We start from the raw sequence: 19,610 nt of genomic DNA, 5'->3' as shown, positions 1-19,610 counted from the left end.
ATAAAACAAAAAAGGCACATTTTGACCATTATGCATTTCTTTTTTCTTCTCCAACAGGATGTGAGGGATGGAGAGAGGATATGAGAGGGAAATATATGAAAAAAAAAAACCCACCAGCTTTTCTGAATGGTCCCCACATTAGCTGAGGGGACAGACCACTGGTGATACCTCTGTCGTGATCCCACCAAGATTGATTTCCTTTTGATTGGGGCATCTACATCTACCCCCCTACTCCACCCTCCACTACCCCAGCTGACCCCGGCATCGCAGCCACACCCCAACTTGGATTTGGCTGGAAGGAAACCAGACCACCACAGTAGATTCAGAATAGTGCTTCAGTAACATGCTAACAACGCAAAGCTTAGCAACAAGCTACTAGTGTCACAACAGTCTAACGAAACATATGTGGAACCTGCATTTCAGTGTTAGCATACATTGTGTAACTATTTATTATTTCAGTGTACTCTGTTACTTAATCTCATGTAACCCAGACATGCTTTTATCAATGGATTGACTCATTCTCAGTAGTCACAGTACAGTACATACATATATGCTTTTTACTTGTCACACAGTGTTATAATACAGTATAGAATGGTAAGAAAACTCACTGCTCACATGGTATTGCATTCTTCACTTGTGTATAGTGTAACCCCTTTATTGTGTTCAGAAGTGGAAAAAAGCCTGAAGAGACCAAAGAAAGATTAGGATAAGAAAGTTATGAATGTCACCCAGTGGAGAACATGAAGAATGTGTTGTTAAGTGTTTATGGTGCAGTGGTGTGCTTGTGCCATATATGCCTGACAGTGTGTATGTGTGTGCATTTAGCCATTTGAATATACATGCGATCAATTGCCGGCCTGTGTGTTTGTGCACGTTCGCCCTCCCACATGTCAATGCGAAGGCGCGCGTGTGTGAATGTGATAGTGTGTGTGAGCCTGTAGGCTGCCTGCCAGTTGTTTGTTCTCGAAGATGTGCATATGGAGAAAACAGAGACTAGCAGCGGGGCCCCTCTGCTTCTGCTCTGATGAAAGGCAGCGCTGATAGAATGACCCGGAACACAACCGCCGTTTCTCATAATTACAGCTGTTCAATCGCTTTTAATTACTCTTAAAGTGTGTAGAGCACCACATTCCCCTGTAATGCTGCAGGCCATCCGAGAGAGCGAGAGAAAGATCCGGCGCTTCTGACAAAATCCACTTTCAAAAAAGCTAAAAAGGGTGGAAAAGGGGGCCGACGTCAAAGCAGTGTAGCAGCCCTCCTCGTTTGATTTCTTTCTATCTAGTTCATGATGAAGTAGAGATGCTGTTTACTATTAAAAATGCAGAATGCACTCCTTTTTTTACTTCTGAAGTTTTTTCCAAGATGTTAATGGTTGCCAAACGCTGTTCTTCTTGCTTCTTCTTTTGCTGCGCCTTTGTTGTTTGTTGTTGTCAGAGAGATTTGTTTGTAGATCGGCAGTAGCGTTGACTTGTTTGAATCACTCTGTGCTCCCTGCGCCACAGCTTGTCTGTCTGAAGCAATAGGAATGGCAGTAAATTAAAAAAAAAACAGTGTTTTATCCAATGACCTGCATCCTTCTCATTTTTTATAAAATCCTTATGTATAACACACATATAACAGGTACAGAAGTTTATTCATACACATGTGTTTGTGTCAGTTTACATATTGATTGACTGTATTTCTCCTAATATTTTTGACTTGACCTTTGACCCCGCCAACCAAAGCAGTCATGCGTCTCTTTACCATCCCACTGTGTTGAAGGTGAGTATTGTGCTCTGAAATAGCCTCTGAGGTTTCCTCTATAAACAAAGACAGGCAAACATCCCTTATTTGTTGGTGTAGCTCACTGGCAGGAACATGCACAGTAAAGCATTTCCTCATGCATGTAAATATAATTTCCAAAGAACCCTGCCGACTTAAGTCTTTGTGTAATACTTAAGTACGTAGATCTAATTATCTGTCTTAGTTTTTTACTTTGTTTTATGCCCAGCTGCTTCTTGCTCTAAACTTCAAAGGAGCCGGCTGGATTAGCAGAGCAAACATCTCCTACGACAGCTTGATTGACAGGTTGATTGAGTGAGTGATGTCACTCCCTGTAATGAAGTGCTGGCTAATATTCTGCGTATCTCTCCAAAACCTCAGCTCCACACCCTTCGCCAGCCGCCATCCCAGAGGTCGCTAATGTTAACTACTTCCTGTAGTGGCTGAGTGACTGAGTGATGGATGAGTGCGGAGCGCTCTCCCCTCGGGGGCCGACTGAAAAAAGGGCCCCCACTTGAAGAGACAATTACACAGCGCTGGTGAGAGCCACAGGTATGCATTGTTCTGACCGGGGTCAGCCGCCAGCCAACCAGCCGAGCCACCCTCAATTAGGCCAACAATAGGTGCAGGGGGAGATAAAATAACCAGGTGTGTGGTGGGGAAAGGTATCGGTTTGGGGTCATATCCCAGTCAAATGTTTCAGTGTGTGGCAAGAAGGCTGGCGCTGATTGCAGTGTAGGTAAATGAATCCTCAAAACGGATTTTAAAGTGTTTTTATATCCACTTTGTGAAGTAATTCTGAAGATTTATGGTATTATTTTGGTTGATTCATAATTCTGTCAATGCCAGTGAAGGACAGCTGTATTTTGTGTATTGAACAGAGGAATCTGACCTTAACCATGACATATTTAGAGTGGCGACTGTACAATTCAGCTTGGTTATCAGTGCATGTACAGTACACTGTAAAAACGCATGTTCGCTATGTAGAAGAACGAAAACGTGTGAAACGTCTTCAACATGAGTTTGTACAAATGAATAGAGGTGTGTAATGTATCTGTGTGTGATTGTGTGTATCCAAGATTCCTGTGTGCAGGCTGGCGTTGGAGGCCCCGGGGCCACAGAGGCAGTAGTAATTGTAGAAGCAGGCAGAGGAGCTGAAGATAGCATCGCAGCTCTGGGGCGGCTGTCAGCAGTGGGACGGGCCGCACTCATTTGTCACCAACACAGACAAACACCACTCAGCACCGACAAAACATTGACTTGATTGACTACATGTGAAGCAACACAAGCCCTAATGTTTTGCAACTGTTAATTGCACTAAAGGTCATAAAAAAGGCAGACAGAAGAAGTTTCTCGTCAGCATAAATACAAGGCTGCACATAAAGCAAGAGCAGCAGTCTGTCAGTGAGAATTACACAAAAAGTTACGGATCTGAACTAACTATATCACCCTGTTTTACTTTGCTGATGGAGATTTTATCCATGTCTCATTTACATTTATCAATGACGAAATGTTTATGTTAAATGTTAAATAAAAGTCATTTGACAGGATCAAGATGAAATAAGAGTTGCCAGTAATTTTTACCTGGATCTGCACTTCTGCTGTTGTGCCAGATAATCAAACAAATGTTTATATAGAAAAAGTGCAAAAACTCTGACTGTCTTAATTTGCTATCTTATCCAGGACCAGACCAAACCGATTTTCACTGGAGCTGCTAAAATCTAAACCATCTCATCCTGTAGACCAACTGTCCTCTCTTTTAGTAGGTTTATCACAACCGACATGTTTCCCAGCCCCCGGTTCACTTTGTATTAGAGTGAGAGTGAACTGATGGTGAAGTCTTGATGCCGGTGTTGATGCTGTCATGATCCTGGCAGCTGAGCAGCTCTGATGAAGAGAGGCTGTGGCATGATGAGTGTGTGTGTGTGTGTGTGGCTGAAGAGTGCAGAGGGGGGTCTTGGGGGAGCGAGGCCTTGCAGATCAAACAGCAGTCTGATCAAATGTAGAGCATGTTTGTGGGTCGTTGCTGTGGCCCCGACTCTGGTGACCAGCAGCCCCAAAATCGTGTGTCCTGCAGGACCTCCGTCTCTTTATCTCTGCCTCTCTCGTTTCCAGTCTGAAGTGGCTGACCCATTTCTCCCATTCACTCCTCGTCTTAATCTGAGCCTTCCTGTACACTTCGGCTGCAATTTTCCACCCCATCTTCAGTTACATTCCAAACTACAGGATCTCTCCTGAAAGGTCATCTTTGTATCATTTCCACATCAATTTAAATACCATGGCTACTGTAAACAAAACAGGTCAAAGACTGGAAGCTTTTATAGGCGAAACTGTCTGTTCCATTGTATCATTTGATCTGATAACAGAAATCACCTGAATTGCTTTAGGGCACCAAACACAACGCCAGTTTTGCTTGTTAGCGAACTCTGTCTCCTTTATTCCAGCATCATTTCAGCTTCACTTTAGCTAAATTTAGTCGAAACAAAAGGTGACAAAAACTGTGACTAGTGAATCCGACACACTGCAAAATGCTGCACTTAATTCCTCCTCTGTCCTTCTTTTCTCTAATCTCTCCCACATCCTCCTCCTCCTCATCACTTCCCCACCTCTCACATACACTCCAGAGCAGTGCGAAGCATCTCTACTCATACCTGTCTCGGTCTCTTAGCATTGCGAGCCCTGTTAGCGCCCTGCCATTCATATCAGTGGGATTAAATGGATCGTTTTCCAGCGTTAGCAGCTTCTCCGCCAAGTGGTCTTGATGTCAGGCCAAGCATAATTGAGTCATCTGCATCTCATCTAAAATGGATGAAAGGACTTTTTGATATCGCCAGTACTCCACCCCCCACACCCTCAACACACACACACACACACACCAAATACCCAACAGCAGACAGAAAAGACTTAGGTCGAACAAATGGAGAGCAAGGAGGCCATCAGCTCTTAATCATTACTTCAAGAATGACAACACCTCATGCCAAAGAGGATTTGATGGACCAAAAAGTAAAATAAAATCAGCGTATGTACTTTAGCTTAGGCAAGTAAAGGTACTTGTTTCAGGGTGTGGCCACAAAGTGTATATAAATATGGCCTGGGATCTTTCTGCATGGAGTTTGCATGTTCTCCCTGTGCATGCGTGGGTTTTCCGTTTACTCTGGTTTCCTCCCACAGTCCAAAAATATGCTGAGGTTAATTGGTTATTCTAAATTGCCCGTAGGTGTGAATGTGAGTGTGATTGTTTGTCTGTATATGTAGCCCTGCGACAGACTGGCGACCTGTCCAGGGTATCCCCTGCCTTCGCCCGAGTCAGCTGAGAGAGGGTCCAGCACCCCTCGCGACCCTAGTGAGGATAAAGCGGTGTATAGAGAATGGATGGATGGATGGATGGATGAACCCTCCACAATGTGATGGATTTCCTGAGAGCAATTTTGAAGATCAGTGTGGTGGCTCCAGCTGTCACTTTCTTGGCTGTGCCAGACTCCTCCTAACTTCTGGCTAATCCAAAACAAGCAACGAGGTGGACTATGAATGAAGCTGAGTCAGGCCTTGGACTGTCTTATGATGGGACCAATTTGTCACTCAAAGCATCCATGCCTGAATTATACATCATACAGTTATAATAAATTGATAAATTAGCTCCAAAGACCAAACTTTTTTTTGTACCAGGCTGTAAACATGTTTAATTCTGCTGTGAAGGTGCTCATTTAAACATGGGGGTTTATGGGGAATTACTTGCTTTTGGAGCCAGTCTCAAGTGGCCATTTGAGGAAGTACACTTTTGCACTGACTTCATTTCTCAGCCCCAAAGATGCCAGCACTTTTTGCACTGCAAAGAACAACACAATATTTCCTGATTTTACCCCCTACCATTAACACTGTTTTTTTTAAGGTGTTTGTTCAAACGACCAGTTTGCTGCCGTATTTCTGAAGAGGACCTTTCTTTGTTTTGTTTTGGGTTTTTTTTTTCAACTTGACAGTGCAAAAATGACAAAAAAGGAGATCAACATGACAGTAAACACCTCACAAGTGATGCATTCTACCTTGAGGCAACTGAGGACAAATATGTCAAATTGTCTGCTTTTAACTTTGACGCCAATCAGTTTTATTTCAAATACCAGAGTGTGCTGCTGAGATGCATTTTTTTTCCAGTTTTTGTCAAATTGCCTCTGAGATATTGGATGTAACAAACAGAAAGACAGAGACTAATCCTTAGATTTCATTGATTTCAAAAAATGGAGACAAAGCTGGAGATCAAAGAATGATCTTGTTGAACAAGGAAAAAAGAAAATGTCAAGAAAACAAAGGTAAAGTGAGTAGTTGGGGTGTAACAATTAGAGCTAGAAGGCAATAGCAGTGGTATGAACAGAGCTGCAGTCTAAGTCTTGGTTATTAGCTGCATAGGATTGCGGAGACAATCAACTTCATCTCTCAATTTCCGCCCTGCCATCAAGCTGAACATATCTCCAGGAGACAGAAGTGACAAAATTGTGAATATTAGGTCATTCTCAAGATGATTTGATAGGCAGCATCCAAGTGGTAAAGGATGGATATAAGTAGGGAGTCGGGATGGTTTTAAAAGGTAGTGTGGGGAGCAGGAGAGTGTGATGTATTCATCAGGCGAGATGCTCACCTTATCTGCTCCAACCTTGAAGATGAATTGCCGGCCAGCCCCGCTTAGCACACACGCAAACACACACATGAACACACTCACACATCCCCAACGCTGCTGCCCCTTGATTGACAGCTCTTCAAATGAGTGTCTGAGTAGCACTGGGCTCTGGCCCTCCAAGTAAGTGGGCCGTCAAATTACATCCAGGGGACCGGCTGGCCCCCTCTCCCCTGGCAGAGGAGATCTATTTATTTGTCTGTTTATTTGCTTGGTTTAAATATTTGGTGGGGGAAAAATATTGAATTTTTGTCCCCCGGTCAAAGTCCCCTCATATTTAGTTAATAAAGAGCAGAGGAGGTTGTTTGCCCAGAAAAGTGCAGGATAGGGGACTTTATTTAAAGGAGTCCTCAGAGAGAGCCAGTGACCTTCTTCTCATGGAGGAGAGGGCTGTGTACACTGTGCTGAGATTCACTCTCTCTGCCTCCACCAGCCTCCGCGATTGTTCAGTCTATCTGTGTACTCAGACATGTTTCCTTCCCTCTTTCTTCCTGCTCTCCATCACTTTTATTTTTTCTCTTCTCTTCTCTTCTCTTCTCTTCTCTTCTCTTCTCTTCTCTTCTCTTCTCTTCTCTTCTCTTCTCTTCTCTTCTCTTCTCTTCTCTTCTCTTCTCTTCTCTTCTCTTCTCTTCTCTTCTCTTCTCACACACCCCTCCCTCCCTCCCTCCTGCCTGCCTGTCTTTCTTTCTGCAGAGCCTTGCTCTATTTGAAGGGAGTCTCTCGCTGGATTCCCCGGGCTGCATCCAGGTTAAACTCTTAATTGCCTCGGCAGTGGGTGGTTTAAGGCGCTGGCTCACTACAGTGCAGACGGTCCCTGTGCAGGGTTCTGCAGGGTTATTGGGGAGGGGTGAGTTGTTCTATGTTCAATTGTGGCTGGCACGTGGCGGCAGACAGTGCTGGGTGATGATAAAGACTTATTAATATAGATGATGGAGATGACCTCTGACTGCAGCTGTACAACAAGCCTCTGCTGCATGTTGGAGATGATCTATCTATCTATCTATCTATCTATCTATCTATCTATCTATCTATCTATCTATCTATCTATCTATCTATCTATCTATCTATCTATCTATCTATCTATCTATCTATCTATCTATCTATCTATCTATCTATCTATCTATCTATCTATCTAAAACATGGATACATTTGCTGAACATGCACTGACCCCATCCCCACCTCAACAATCAATACCCACTATCAATGTAAATGTGAACATCCAAAGTGCCCGTCTGCTCTTCTTATTCCCCCATATCTGGATAAACTCTACTCGTGTGTGTGTACACTACGTGCAGCACTCAGTCTGAAGGCTTCGTGACCCTCCCATCTTGTCACTACAACCCCAACACATGTCCACGTTGTTCCGAGATCCAGGATACCCGCTCAACCAAGCCTTCCTATGTTCTAATGCTTTTCTGTCACGAAAATAAAACCTGCTACATGCCTGCTCAGCTAATCAATGGGATCAATGGTGCATTTCATCCGCTTATAAATATGTTGACAGCTGTCAGGTCCTGTACGTCTCCAGTAAAGTCATCTTTCTGCGCTGCCATGACAAACAATAGACTCTCCTTACTGTACCGCATGTGGGCTTTGCAGACTGCCAGCCTTGGCTCATTTCATAAGGCTATATTAGCGAGTTAATGCCCCTCATCTCGGCACTCCACCCCTGCAATTGATTCCTGTTTAAAAGGCTATGGGTAGTCAATACCACCTCCTCATCGCCATCTGTCTGTATTTACTAATAAATAAAGTGGAGAGCATTGACTGGTTTGGCCAGGCCTGTAAAAGCATGCATGCTAATGAGCGCTGGGCCTCTGCGGCCAACGGAGGAGGGAGAAGGTGGGGATACTCCACCTCTCCACCAACTCCGTCTCGATGGCTCTCACAAGGCACAGCACTCCAATCATGGTAATTGCCCGCCGGTCCAGTTGTTGTTTAACATCGCTCATCAGACAGAATGCGGTTTCACTTCAGCTGCATAGATTTTTCTCCTAGGCTTGCTTGTATGTTCATTCTCGTTTTTTTTGTTTCACTCTCCTAGCAGTGTGTAGGTCGGCTCTTAAGGTCGTGTCTAGTCGTTTGTCAGATGTGGCCTGTGAGCGCTGCTGCACCGCACTCTGTCACACTGATCAATTGCAGATCATGCTGATGGGCTCATTTGGAGTGGCCCTCATGACGTATTTGTTCTAAAAGGTGCTCAATCTTTTCTACCCACCGCCTCTCTCTCATTCTTCTCATTTTTGTAATATCTACATAGGGAAAAATTTATGTTTGTATCAATAAATGTGTTATGTGAAGGAGGGGGGGAAAAAAATCAATATTTGGAAGGAAGGAAATTCCTCATGTCAGTGCGATACAGCTTCACACACTGAAACATGGAACTTTGCTGTAATAATAATTGTAGTTATTGTTGTAAGAAGAAGAAGAAGAAGAAAAGAAGTCCACACATAGACATTTACACATGCAGCCTTAGAGTCCATTTGGTTTGACACTGATTTCCTGAGTGAAGGGGTGGTGCTGATGTGTCGAGGCTCTCATAGCTCAGCATAACACAGTACTGCTGTGTCAACTGTGACCCCAGCGACCCTGCAGGAGCCGGAGAATGGGCTGCGGGGTCACTCAGCGACTCAGGTGAAATGAGGGGTCAAAGGTCAGCTGTCCAGTGTGTCAGGCTTGCTGATCAGGAAGTGTAGCCTCTCGCTTCAGGGAGTACACAGGGAGTGTCATGTTTTGGACACATACTCACACTCTGACATAAATCTTCCATGCTTACATGAAGTGGAGCTCCCTCCTAAGTCAGTGAGCTGCAGGAAAGCGAGAGGAAATGTTTGTATCTTAGTATGCATACTGCTCAAAGTAAATGTATAAGAGCTGATTACTGGACTAGTTCTGCTGATTGGTGTCAGAGGTAGATCACAATCATCACTACTGTAATCATAAGTGTTTTCATTGCCACTAAGACAATTGAAAATATGTCTTGTCTATGCTTTTAATTAAACTAATCAAATATACATTTTAGGGTGGACATGTACTTTTCACAGTAACAAAAACTTGCTAAAACCTGCACTAAATCAAATATCCACGTTAACTGAGCACGGTTTATCTGGTAAGTTTTGTGGACTTAAGCATATTTGTAGCCAATTATTGCAACATAAAAATAGAAGTTCACATTTTACTTTTTTTTTTTTTTGCTCAATTCAATTTTATTTAATCTATTTTGTTTTTCCTTTACTTAAACTTTAAAGCTTTTCCACTTAAAGTATTCCGATACTTTTCCTCCCACCTGTGGCGGTACCATACAGAGTCAAACAGTGCAAAGGTTCATGTTTGTTTGTCCCAACCCTTGCTCTCTATCTGCAGCTCAATCCCATTGTAGACACATCCAAACGGGCCCCCTACCTCTGCAGCACTGAGGCAGTCCTTCCTTCCATCCTTAACCCAGAGTCTTGGGTTAGAGAGCTCACTGTTGTTCTGAGCCACCCCAGCATCCTGGTAGTGCTATGAAGGGAAAACAGCAGCGCCGCAGTAGAGTTTCCTTCCCCTGTCTCATCTGAAGCAGGCTCTGCTGGCTGTCCGGATCAAACTGGCCCACAGTGTGGTGCCGAGTCCTCTCTACAAACAAGAGGAGGCCCGTGCATTAAAGACTCACCACGGGGGCACCCATCCTAGAAGTTTTACTTTTCAACAGCCTTGGAGAGGGTAATGTTACAGGGAGAGTTAGTGTGTGTGTTTTGCCTGAGTGTCTTTGCAGATATCTTTCAATTTCCTTTAACAAAAGAGATTTTTTGAAAATATATTTAACGTAATGGACCAATTTGCTCCTCATCATCTGTGCTCGTCAGTCAAGCCGCAGAAACACTTCACCTCACTACAATGCATGCTGGGTAGATGTTTTCTAGAATAAATCCTCTGATACCTTGACCTGACAACAATGGACATCACAAATGGTTTCATTTGCAAATATTCTTTGGTAAGAATGGAGCAAAAGCATCACAGAAATGACTGTTTATCAAACTTATACTGAAAACTAGTGGTCACTTGGACTTCTTCATTTTGTGAGAATCTACCAAAAGCTATACATCATTTTGAAAGAATATTACTGCAGGATTTTGTGTTATTTATTTATTTAACTTGTTGTCCAATGTCATTAAAATTGAACAAATGTGACCATTTAAAAAAAACCAAAAACTTCTTTCCTCACTTTAATATTTTAAGCACAATAATGTGACACACTAATCTTTGTCCTTCATTTAGCAAAGCAACTAAAGTTTGAAAGTCTCATGTTGGCTTCCTTCATCTTTGTTCATCCTTGCTTTTGACAAAAAAAAAAGAAGACAGGCACTCTTCACTCCCTTATTTCTCTCTTCCTGCTATTTTCCTCCTCTCCTCTCCTTGCCTTCTTCCACCACTCGCTCTGTCCAGGGAGTCATTATTGCTTTGGTAAATATTTCATAGGCCTCAATACCTTCGCACACAGCCACCTGCCAGCTGCCTCTCGTCTCACACACAGACCATGGATAGACAGATCAAAATGAAAGAAAGTAAAGTGATGGCGGTGGAGGAGGTGGAATGAGGGGAAAGGGAGAAAGGAGCCTGCTCGCTTTCTCCTGCCTTGTGTGCATTTACATTTTCAGTGAGCTGAGGCTCTCTGCTCTGTATCCCGGCTTCATAACAGACTGAGTCCTTTCAAAAGATGGAAAGATTCCCTGGATGTTGTCAAATCTATGCCCAACACCGTTTTGTTTTCTGAGGTCCTATTTCTCGCCCTAAGCACTTTTTTTTTTTTACTCTACACATAAAAGGTTCTGGTTTAGTTTCTGAGATGGTTGTGCTGGGAAAGGAAGGGGGGGTAGAGAAAGAGCAAGAGACAAAAGCCTGAGCTGGTGCACAGTCAAGACAAGACAGAGAGAGAGAATACTAAGCTTCTCCTTCTTCTGACCTTGAGGAGGCCTGTAAGCAGAAGCCACTCTCCCTCCCTTCGCTTTCTCCTCCTCTTGCTTTTCCAGCCCCACCTGTTTACTTTGACTGGGTTAGAGCGGGGTCTTGCATCACCTGCAGTGTCCTCTCCTTCTCTTCTCTCGCCTGCCCTGTGTCATTCTCCTCACTTCTTGCCTTAAAAAAGACTCAAAAGGAGTAGCGATCCAGAGATGAAATATTCAGCTTGGATATAAGCGCTTTAAGTTGTTTCAGAGTGGATAGCTTGTTGCCACAGAGCTTTGACTTCATAAATAAATGGTCAGCAGTGGCCTCTTCGACTGCCCTGTCTCCTGTATATATATGGCTGAGTTGTTCGTGCGCCCGGGGCAAAGCCCTGCCAGTGAGTTCCAGGCCTTAAATATGGATAAGCTGTGAAACGCCTCTGGACACACTCCTATGTAGTCAGTATAATGCTGAATAAAGCTCAGCTGTACACACGGCAAGAGACTTGGAATAGAAAATGTAAAATCTTTACGCCGTCCAGGGAAAAGCAAGGCTGTTAGTTGAAAGGTGAGTGTACAACGAGGAATATTAGTTTAAATATGCTTTACATTCACATTATATGCTTGCATCCGGAGCCAGCAGACAGAGATTTTGAGTTTAACTTCTGTCATTTCCACAACGAAAACTGTCGCTGATGGACACACTGACGCATTAAGTGAATCAAATTTTGTCACAGGAGACACGGTCTGGCCACTGTTGCTTTCCTTTGCCTTCCAATGTTTTTCGCTGAATATTTACCATTCTCTTCATGTTTTTTAAACCTACCCTCACTTCTCTGCAAAAGCTCCCAAACTGCTCCTGTTTCTGTTCAGGGAAAAGCTTGACGCTTGGTTTCCTTTGAGCTTTCCTATGTAAACGCGTGTTCTCACATTTGCCTTGCAGTGTTGGACGTTTCTACCAGGAAATGAAATGAGTCCGTAGCAAATGTTTTGGCTTCTGTTGAACTCTTTAGCGAACAGCAGCTTGCCAACTGCCGCAGTGTTTTTGCGTTCCCAGAAACCCCCTGGGATGGTGACTCCCCGAGCTTCCGGATGAAAAGGGCGAACAGTTTCTCTCTTTGATGGAAAAAAATATATATATGTGAAAGAAATGTTTTACAAAGTTGCATAGGTATTAGGATAAGAGGGATTGAAATAAAGATTTTCTTTTGTAGATATATATAATTCCATTTGTATTTCATTTGTGTGAATGGAGATATGGTCTAGGTCTAGCCAGGCCATTTAGGATTGCGCCTTAATCTGCAGGTGAAAAGGGGTCTTTGAGTGTGATAAAGACGCCCTTGAAGACAGGTTTGGCCTCTAGTGCAGCAAGTTGAGCTCAGGTCATGAACAATTTGTGCCTCATTGATTTTGTGTGTGCCTAAGTCTGTGTATGTGTGTGTGTGTGTGTGCATATGTCCCTGTGAGAATATGCAGTATGCTAACACCCATGAGCCTTGTAGCCATAAATCAGCAATAGGAAGTGGTGTGACACAGGCTGCAGGGCCTTGCTGATATGGACTGGAGTTATAATGGGTCCTGTTTAAGGTGGAGGAAGACATCAGCTGCACTGATCTTTACTACCCTGCAGGGCTCTGGAGATTACTACTGTACAAGAAGAAACACTATTCAGGTCACTCAGATGGTAAAAAGTTTTTCCTCCGCACGCCTATGCCACACACACTCTCTCTTCTGTACAGTATGTTCGGCAGAAGCCTCGACAGTACTGTACCGCTGCATGAATGATGAGCTGTATTCACGGTTTGTTCAATGTGCGCACGCAGACAACAGCATTTGTTATTCTGTCTGTTTGTTGCAGATAGGGCCTGGGTCTTGTTAGCTGTCAGGCCAAGCATCCACAAAGCTATTCTCTCACTTATTGATGGGGATCCACTAAATTACAGGCTCAAACAAGAGAGGCGGCAGCAAAAAACAACCCTTGTAAAAGTTTCCTAAGAGCCCCTCATATTTCAGCATTGTGTGTGTGTACACAAAGAAAAAAGAGAATGAATGTCAAGAAGATCCCAAATGCATTTTTCTTTATTTCACTTTCTCTTTTCTTTTGGCTGTCATTCTTTGGTCAGACCCTGTCTGGTCTTGCTATTATCCTGGGGCGTTATCAGTGTGTAGCTGCCTCTTCAGATCAGGCCTGCGATAAGGGCTAAATAAATGGAATGCTTGGCTAGTGGACATAGGTCAAGCCTTGTTTCGCCCCTGTTTTTTTCATGTGTTGTTGTGTTTGTCTGCAGGGGAAGTGGAGGGTGCAGCACGAACAGGCTCTGCAGTCTAATGAACTTATTGATTTCAATTTCAGGGCTGTTCTCTCCCTGCCTGATGTTTCTGAAGCTTTCATCCATTGCTGGACATAAATTAGTAACTCAGTCTCTTGTTCTGGGACTTTTTTGCTCATCTCTTTCGCTTGCTCGGTCTGTCTCCCTGAGACAGGTTGCTATCTTGGAAATGCTGTTTTTAAATGTGTTAAAAGCTTCTGTGGTTAGATGGATGCTGTCTCTGTGTGGGTGTTTTCTGTGTGGCTTAACACACACCTGTCCCTGACAGAGATGGAGCGAGGAAAATGACAAGCTGTGTGTGTGTGTGTGTGTGTGTGACTGCAAATGTGTTTGTGCATATATGCGTGTGTCTGTGTGTGTGTGTGCCATCGGTTATTGGGGGTCACTGAAGATGCTGAGTGACCTCTTCCCAAGGGGGTCAGGGAGCAGCTGACAACTGTTTGTGTATGCCTGTGTGTGTCTGTGAGTACATGTGCGTCAACTACTAATCCATATCATGTATCACATGCACAACATGTTTTCCCTACAAATTTGTGCACGCATCCAGAGACGGAGTTCCATGCCAACAGAAGTGAACGCAGCACATTCCCAAAAGAAGCCCCGCTCGTGGAAAATGAGAGGCCACCGGTGCTGGGACAGGAAGCCTTCTCGGCCCGGCCCTAATGAGCACTGTGGGAGCCTCCACTCTGGACCCAGTACATCCGATATCCCCGATGATGTCCAAAGGCTAAACAGTTAAAAGGTCCGGTTGCTATATGTAGATGCGCAACACCCCCCCTGCTCTGAATCCGATACTCTGGGAATCACAATAACAAGGCTGTGAGCTCTGGTCAGTTTTCCGGAGCTACCATTCGGCCTCCCACCAACAGGCTGCAGAGTCCCAGAGAGAGACAGATAGAGAGAGAGCACGAAAGAGAATTGATGCTGAGTAGCACAGGTTTTAATAGGGCTGTCAGAGTCATATTGTTTATGTCGTGTTCCAGATTAATCCATTCTTCCTTTATGAGCCTCTGCAGCCACCGTAAATTGCGAGCACGAAGCCGGTCCACCGTTGAGTTACGCCTCGGGGATCAGTGCCACACATGGGCGGAAAATAAATCATTTCCCCCGGATTTAACGCCGGGCAATACCTGGGCCCTTTGTAAATAAAGCCATAGATGTTTTTACACCCCCCTGTTTTCTCTCTCCTGCCTCCAGGGCTCTTATTGAATCTCAAAAGGAGAGGGAGGGAGAGACAGAGAGAGAAACATGAGAGAATAAGAGAGAGCAGAGTTGAAGGGGGACCGGGGGAGAAAAAGGGAGGCGAGAGAGGGAGTAAAACAGAGGGGAAAGTCGAGGAAAGAGATTCCAAGCGGGGAAAGATGAAGAGACACAAACCAAGATAGCTTCACAAAACAGACAAGTAGAGAGAGAGGATGTAGATGTTGGCTGGGGGTGATGTATGCGTGGAGTGCTGATTCCCCGGGTTCTCGGGGTGTGCAGGTTGAGATCTGTCAGACTGTCTAAACACAGGGCCGACTGTATTGCGCTGCTCTGGAGCAGTGGGCACAGAGCAGACAGCCAGCTTCACCAGCACAACCAGCAGGGCGACCCAGCTCCGCTCCAGCTCCGGCTGTGACCGTAGCCCAAGACGCCTCTCTTTCTCGTAGCCTCCTCTCCATCCTCGTAGCCTCCAGCTCAGGGGAACAGTGCCAGAGCCTGGAGAGGGAGAAAGCAGGAAAGAGAAAGAAGGACAGAAAGAAAGGCCGGAACAACTTGTTCATCCTGCCTTGTGCAGTCTGCCAGTCGGAGACAGCCAATGGGAATGTGTGTGCTGCTCTGTCAGGGCTTCATGAGTTATACATGACGAGCTATGTGAAAATGCTTCCTGTGTACTGTGTGTATCATGCTTCTCGCCTTTTTTTTTTTATCATTTCTTTTTTTCTTCTTTAACCCCCTGCTTCCTTCTTTCACACTCTCTTTCTCTCTAGTGTTTCTTTCAAGAGCTCAAAGTTTGCTTTTTCTTTTCAGGGACAAAGTATTCCCTGGTTGTTAAATGTTAATCAATGGCAGTCAGCAGTGACACAAGAGGTTCCAGCTTCTTTTTTTCTGGTATGGGGAAGGTACTGCAGTTCAGCCACATCTCGCCCGGGGTAATACCGGGCTGCCGTCGATGTACGTGGACCACAGTGAGAGCAGAGTTTAAATGCATCTGAATATAACATTGTCTTTGCTCCCTTTGTAGAGTCCAAACCAAATAATTACATAAATGCAGCCAGGGAGAAGACCCTATACTAATTCATTCTTAACACAAGCATTTAACCTATCCATTATTCATATCTCCAACAATGCCAGGGGGCAAAAATCAGTGCTCCCCTCACCCATATATCTGCCCAGCTACAGAGAGGGTGATGCATTATTCAGGGCGTGCCGGGCTAAAGACTGTTCTTCCTGTTCCTGACTGCTGGAAGCAACAATCATCGCACTAGGACACTGTTCTCTGTCTGTAGCTCTCTGTCCTCTTCCCCTTTCTGTCTGCCTCTGCTTCTTTGAGCAACTGTTTCATCATGGTCATTTTTCATCTCTCAAGTTTATCATCCAGATGCCTTGTGGAATCACTTCTTTTCATCTCTCCGTCTCATACAGGGCATACAAGATTATATCTCTGTCTTTGGTGCTTTTTGCTTGATACTCGATCACACAGCTGATTAAAATGTTTTTAAAAAATCTTTGCTGAAGTTGTCACAGTGCACTTGTGTTTGCACTGATGCCGACCTGAGCCACCTTCTCATTCCCTGCTGTTCGTTGACGTCTCTCTCTCACTCCACCTACGCACAACTTTCGTTTTTCTTTTCTTCATCTCCTTAAACTCTGACTATTTTCCTATAATTTAGCCCTGTCTCTTTTGTATCTTGTTGATGTGAACTGTCACTGTCTGTTGTCTCAGTTCCCACTGACTGAGCAGAGCAGGAACACAAAGTACCAGGGCCTGCCTCAGGGTCCCGGTGTACTGCTGCACACTTTTGTCCCCAGAAAACAGAGCATGGACGGATCAGTTGCGAAGACTCTGGACTGCTTGTTTGTTTAGGCTAGAGTGTCACTGCTTCTCCAGGCAGAGAACATTCTGTAGTTATTGCTATAACAATGCTAATTCTCAAGGTGGGTGTGAAAGCATGCAACACATTGACAAAGCAAAAAAGTGAAAATGAGAGAACACATCTGCATTTGCATTTAAACTACATGCAAACAAACTGAGACCTGCTTTTGTCAACATTTAATGCTCATGCCTAACTTGAACTTGAAAGAGTTTAGGTCACTTTGCGCAAAATACAAGATGTTGGATTTCTGTGAAATGAGCGCTGCTGACTTTTCTCAGAAACTCACAGCATCAAAGTCAGAAATCAAAATAAGGCACAGTAACTTTGTGAGTAAAGGGACGAGGTTGGTCTCATTTCTTATTTAAAATCAGCTCCATAATTTGATCTTTGTAAAACTTAAGTTGCTGCAGGTGTTCGGCAGGAGGAATGATAGCCTTAGGGCTTGGAGCTACCGTGAGGCCCCGCTGAGATTTCCCATCATCCCTACAGTCTGGCAGCAGCTTTTCAAACAGCGCCCCTTCTGAAGTTGCCCTTGGTTCTACATGTGTAGCAGTAATTATGAATGAGGGGGACTAAGATCTGTACAAAACCATCAAACATTTTACAGCTTGCTGCTATTGTTATAAAGATCAATAGACACAGTATCAGTCCTGGTTTTGAAGGAGAGGTGGTGCTGTACATTTTCCCTCGCATACTTTCTCTCTTTCTTTCTTTCTTCCTTTCTTTCGGTCTCCCTCGCTCATGTCCCCTCTCATTTCTCTTTTCTTTCTCTCTCCCCGCTCTCTCTCCCTATACAGAGCCAGTGTTGCACATCCGTTTTAATTGCCGTTTGTAGGGTTCTGTGATGTGAGCTGCTAAAAGACACCCGTCCTGTAAAAGAGCAGGAGATGGAGACAGAGAGAGGAAATGAAACATATTCACTTCAGGGCTGGCTGGTTGTATAGCAAAGGCAAAGGCCAGACTTCAAGCGCAGTGTGAGTTTGCATTATGTGTGTTTATAGCATCATATGTGTAGCATGCACATGTGCAGCACATGCCTCACACCTTATAACGCTTAGGTGTGATGTGTTCCTGTGTGTGTGTATGTGTGTGTGAATACAATGTAAAGGCAAAAAAATCCCATCTGTGTATGTGCCTGTGTGTGTGTTGGAACATACTCTAAGCCAAGACGTTTTCTCCTGACTACCATCACACTCCCTGGTAGTGGTGGGACTGTTAAGGCAGATACTTCGAGTGGGCTGAGGTCATTTGACCAGAGACAGAAGAAGTGGAGAAGCTGCAGATCAAACAGTATTCTGTCTGACAGGAAAAGATAAAGAGACTGTCAGCCTTGCCTCAGAACAAAGCAGCTCCTCACCTCTCTGGCCCACAGCAGCTTCCTGACGGCCAGTGATGCAATGGTAAATCAAAAGGTGGACAAACTAAGATGAACGTTGAGAAATGATCACAATGCCAACATCCACCATTAAAAATTTAATGTAGTTGAGCAAGGGGTTTGGTTCCAAGGGGTTGTATATACATTTCAGAAAAATGTTGCTGCCAATTACTGACCAGTAAATAAATCAGAAAACATACTGTTGTATTCTCAGAAGTACAAAAATATAAAAAATAAGCAAAAAAAAAAAAGATCTTTTATCTATATAAAAAAGGTGTGTTTATGGCTGTATTTAACCTTATTTTTGTGGAACAATAACAAACAGTGGGTGGCATCAAATTAAATCAAATGGAGAAGCGTGTTTACAGCAATTTCTGACTTGGCACTGGCACCAATCAGCTGTATTGTAACAAAAACTAAGATCTGCTCCCTTGATGTTTCTATCACTAAATCTATTTCTTTCTTCGTGTGCATGTTTGAACGACAGCTTGATGCTGCAAGCCCACGCAAGTTTTTGGGAGCTGTCCAACGGTATCAACTTTAGAAGACAGGTGTTGATGCTGCTTGTATGTGCCAACAACGTTTAAATTGCATATATTGCTGATAGATGTTAAAGAGACACTTTGTAGGCATCTTTTCCTGAGGGTAAAACACAAGATGGATATAGCTGAAGTGTGAAGTTCTTTTAGGCCACTGGAATATGTTGTGTAGAGTGTAGAGAAGCAGTGATCCTGGTCAGACATAGCCTAGCCATGCTACACCCATGTTTCTGACGGCACAAGGGTCTAGGGCTGCTCGACAGGGAGGGAGGCGGGCTAAAAGGTTGTCTATCAAATCCCTCTGCAGCAATTGGGTAGGTATACAACCAATCAGCGCAATGAATAGGCTGACGCAGTTCCGAGAGCATCGGCGGATTGTGGCTAAGTCCCATTAGCTTCCCAACCAGCGGAGCCGCGGAGCCAACTGGTATATTAAGGATTTGCCATATCCCGTCGGCATAAGTCCAAATACGTCTTTCTTCTCAATGAAACACTTAAGTGCCGTCCTTTGTTTATCTTTCAAGTTGAATTTTAGCTTCAAATCTTTAAGGGCTGTGGCCAAAGCTGAGTCGAAAGATAACTGTTTATTGTGCGTTGGTTGTTTCTGTCAGAATTGTCACGCCTCTGTCGTCACTTCGTTACGCCCGCCTTCTGACTCTACACTTCATGGTGATTGGTCCGGCCAGTTTTAGGAGAATCCAGCCTCGAGCCTTATGGAGGGTAACTAGACCCACCCTGGCAGAGAATTAAATTCGTTGCCACTGGTTGTCTGGGCTAGGTCAGACATGCACTAAAATCACAATACCAGTTTACAGAAAATCTCGTGCCAAAACCGGTGTTTTGGCGCGAGCTATCGCGCGATTTCGGAATGAGATTTGCTTTCTAGCGTCCTGAGATTTGGATACAGACCACAACAAAGAGCGATCGCCAGGTAATGTGG

The 19,610-nt window shown here is 44.2% G+C and overlaps 1 protein-coding gene across 1 annotated transcript in view; it reads left to right on the top strand.

Moving 5' to 3' along the window:
* Positions 1 to 1,563, top strand: part of fto (FTO alpha-ketoglutarate dependent dioxygenase) — a 120,169-nt gene extending 118,606 nt beyond the window's left edge. Inside the window, exon 10 of the mRNA XM_022194983.2 lies at positions 58 to 1,563. Coding sequence (XP_022050675.2) covers positions 58 to 64 — 7 coding nt within the window. The 3' untranslated portion in view covers positions 65 to 1,563. The remainder of the gene's footprint in view (positions 1 to 57) is intronic.
* The last annotated feature ends 18,047 nt before the right edge of the window (positions 1,564 to 19,610 follow it).

This window comes from Acanthochromis polyacanthus, chromosome 2 (assembly GCF_021347895.1).
Source record: "Acanthochromis polyacanthus isolate Apoly-LR-REF ecotype Palm Island chromosome 2, KAUST_Apoly_ChrSc, whole genome shotgun sequence".
Taxonomy (NCBI): Eukaryota; Metazoa; Chordata; class Actinopteri; family Pomacentridae; genus Acanthochromis; species Acanthochromis polyacanthus.
The sequence above is the reverse complement of the archived record's forward strand: the minus strand, read 5'-3'. Positions and strand labels throughout refer to the sequence as shown.